General features: G+C 49.9%; 1 protein-coding gene across 1 annotated transcript; it reads right to left on the minus strand.

The window, feature by feature from the left end:
• Positions 1-555: 555 nt before the first annotated feature.
• Positions 556-933, minus strand: LOC146136694 (histone H2A-like). The gene has a single exon (XM_083396232.1). The coding sequence runs from the start codon at positions 931-933 to the stop codon at positions 556-558; it is 378 nt and encodes a 125-aa protein (XP_083252358.1).
• Positions 934-3,664: the final 2,731 nt, after the last annotated feature.

A 3,664-nucleotide genomic window follows, 5' to 3' on the forward strand; every position in this document is an offset into this window, starting at 1 on the left:
TACCTTGTTCACGTCGCCCACTTACTTTTTGTTGCCTGAATTATGATGAGCCCATACCAAAGGGGGGGGTCCTAGCAAAAAGCCCCAACAACCCTGAGGTCCCTGAGCCCTCGGAAAAAAAAAAAGCAAACCGCGCTCGCAAGAGCGCACCGGCCACCGGAGGAGTCAAGAAGCCCCATCGTTACCGACCCGGAACAGTCGCTCTCCGTGAGATCCGTCGTTACCAGAAGTCCACTGAGCTTCTCATCCGCAAGCTGCCCTTCCAGCGTTTGTTGCGCGAGATCGCCCAAGATTTCAAGACCGACCTGCGATTCCAGAGCAGCGCTGTCATGGCTCTGCCCTGGCAAGTTAGCCAGCATCTCGGTTTGACACATGCGTCCTTTTAGCGAGTTTTTGGGTCGTCGCTCGAAGGTTTGTTATTTGCCAAGTAAAATCCTGCTCACTAACGAACTAGGGGGGTACATTTCAAGGTAGAGGTAGGTACCAAATGGTTCTCTTTCAAACTGTAGGGTGGCTCTGAAAAGAGCCGTTTTTTGGTGTGAAGCAGTTGTTGCTTTAAACTTTCTTTGAGGTCTTCTTGGGAAGAAGCACGGCCTGGATATTGGGCAGCACACCTCCCTGAGCGATGGTTACACCGCCGAGCAGCTTGTTGAGCTCCTTGTCGTTGCGAATGGCCAACTGCAAGTGACGGGGGATGATTCTGGTCTTCTTGTTGTCACGGGCTGCGTTGCCAGCCAACTCGAGCACTTCGGCGCTCAGGTACTCGAGCACGGCTGCCAGGTACACGGGGGCACCGGCACCAACACGCTCCGAGTAGTTGCCGTTGCGCATCAGTCTGTGCACACGACCGACTGGGAACTGCAGGCCAGCTCTCGAGGAACGGCTCTTCGGCTTTGGCTTTGCTTTACCACCACCTTTACCACGTCCAGACATTTTTTGCGATTATGTTTGTTTATTCGCGTCATTAGGGGAGGCGAATAAAGGAGGAAAAGGACGAAAAACGGGCGAGGCGTACATTACACAACACGAGAATAAAAAAAAAGAAAAAGAAAGGTAATGGATAATAACAATGGAAGCGTTGGACAAAATGGGCGGCGGGGGTTAATATGTATGTATATTCGGAGAAAACGTTGCATTTTACGGAAAGGAAGGCGAGCAGAAAGTGGGCGGTAGAGAGCCCAAGCGAATGTTCCATAAAGTTGAGGTACAATTAAAGAGGGCGCGAGAAAAGGAATGGATATTTGAAAACAGTGCTAGGTCTCAACAAGGTATGCAGTGTGACGAGGTTACGGGGGAAAGGACAAGAAAAAGCTGCCGAAGGACGCAACTCACAACGTACCTATTAGGATAGCAAATTCCTGAGGTCTTGTATTGTTGACATGAATGTTGTGTCTAGCCTATTATGTTCAACGTTGAGTCGTTGTGTAATTCCTCTTTTTATTGCAGATATAATTGCTGGAACTGGCCGAATTTGTTTATGTTCGAACTTGATTTTATTTCTGGTTCTCCAGATGTGGTGCCGGGTGAGTGTATTGATGATGTATACTAGGTGCTCTGTGTATATTTCAATGGTGGCTGGGTATGTTGAGTCGTGTAGTAATCTCATCGGTAAGCGTGGTGGCAGTGTTGGTGAGTCGGTTGATTAGCTGTTCAATGTATTTCCACACTGGCGCCAGTGTGGAACATGTTGAAAAAATGTGGTGCGTGGTTTCTGGCCTACTTCCGCAGAAGAGGCACAAGGTAGCCGGGTCGAGAGATATGGAAGAGAATTTGGTGGATACGGGTAAGAGGTCAAATAAAGTTTATAAATTAAAATCTATAATTAAAGTTTTTGTCGCGTTAGAGAGGATTGGGTGGTGGGCGATATTCCAGAGGGTTGTCGGAGCAATGGGACCATCCCTCTGGCTAACGTCGGGGTTGGGGGAGACTAGGCCTAGATAGAGGGTACGGATTGAGCCATGAACGAGTTGGTCGAAGGAGAAAGAATATTTGTTAACCAAGTTTAAGGCGTGTTTGTAGAAGGGGCTGGGGGTAACGGCGTGGGGGGTGTGAGTTTCTTAGTCGTAACTTAAAAAGGTTTGAAAGTTGGAGTCCAATATTATACTCGATCATGGCCAATCCGGGTGTAGTTGGGGTATCGTTTTCTCTATGGCGGCAATAGAAGAAGATAGACTGCATAAAGAAAAGATCGCAGTAGACGGGAATGTTTGCTACCTTGTATCCCCCCCTGTCGAACGGAAGGGCCAGTTGTTGTATTGGAAGGTGCAATCTACTGTTCCCAGTTATGAAGTTACCGACCGCGTCATCTACCCGTTGCCGCAACGACTCGGGGAGTGGATAAACCGTGGCTGTATAGGATATTAATGGCATGTTCGGCCCAGTTCGCCGTGACGCTCGGCCCAGACCCGATCACGGTCCCGAGTAAACTCAGGTGCGATCGAGTCCATCCGATGGGGGGGAGGGGGCCCTGAGCGCTTCGGGTGTAGAGGCCTTTGGTCTTGGAGTAATTCAGAGTTAAACCCGAAGCGTCTCTAAAACGATCGAATTTTTGGAACGCCAATGTCACGGAGTATGGGTGGCAAAGGGTCAGGGTTGTGTCATCGGCATAACTGGGACACTTGATGCAGTGTCGACCAGGTATGCCGATGCCGCTGACCGACGAGTCGGCCTGAAGGGCCAGTGAGAAAGGCGTTGCGGCAATCAGGAAGAGGAACAAGCTAAGGATCACCTTGTCTTATTCCCCTTCCAATTGCAAATGGCGCAGTCGGGAACCCGTTAACGAGAACAGTAGATTGTGCGTCTGTGTTTATGCTGCGTATTAATCTGATAAAGTGTTCAGGAAAACCCATTTTAGTCATAACACAATAAAGCCATGCGTGGTCAACCGAGTCGAAGGCCTTCTTGAAGTCTAGGGAGATAAAGGAAGCATCCGTACCCCTCCCCAGCGCGTCATAGTAGAGATCCCTAAGGAGGGTGGTGGCATCCGATATACGCCGTTTTGGCGCTGCGAATTGGTGGGGATGGAGGAATCGCTCTAGGATCGCTTTTATCCTTTGGTGTAAATTTTTAGGTCGGTGTTGAGCAGGGAGATAGGGCGATAGTTTCCTAGGTCCGAGGGATCTTGTTTTTTGTGTAAAAGGGTGAGTGTGCCGAGTTTCATGTCCTCGGGGATTTGGCCTTGTTCGTGGATTCGGTTCATGACGTCAGTCAGATCCCGACCAATCAGCTCCCAGTACAGAGAATAAAAAACTCTGTGCTGATGCCGTCCGGGCCGGGGGACTTTCCCGACGCCATTTGCCGAATTGCGTTATGTACTTCCTGGCCCGTGATTGGTCGGGTCAGGGTGTCTGTCGTCTAAGGGGTCTAAGCTAGTAGGGACGTGCGCTAGAAAACTCCGCTGCGCCCCGGCGTTTGTGGGTTGAGTGCGGTACAAGTCCGTGTAAAAGCTGTGGGCGATGTTAAGCATCTCTACGTTGTTACTGGTTTTGTTTTGGCTTGTGCCTTGTTTAAGCTCGAGTATGGTTGTGTTCTTACGCTGTTCGGCAAACCGAGCAAAGAATGCCTTTGTGCCCCGGTCTCCCCAGTCAAAACCTTGGGCTTGGGATTTTAGAAGTTTGGCGCGGGCAGATTGCCGCTGAAGGGTGCAAAGTTGACGTTTAAGGGT

Source organism: Ascidiella aspersa, chromosome 8 (genome assembly GCF_963924565.1).
Source record: "Ascidiella aspersa chromosome 8, kaAscAspe10.2, whole genome shotgun sequence".
In the NCBI taxonomy this organism is placed as follows: Eukaryota; Metazoa; Chordata; class Ascidiacea; order Phlebobranchia; family Ascidiidae; genus Ascidiella; species Ascidiella aspersa.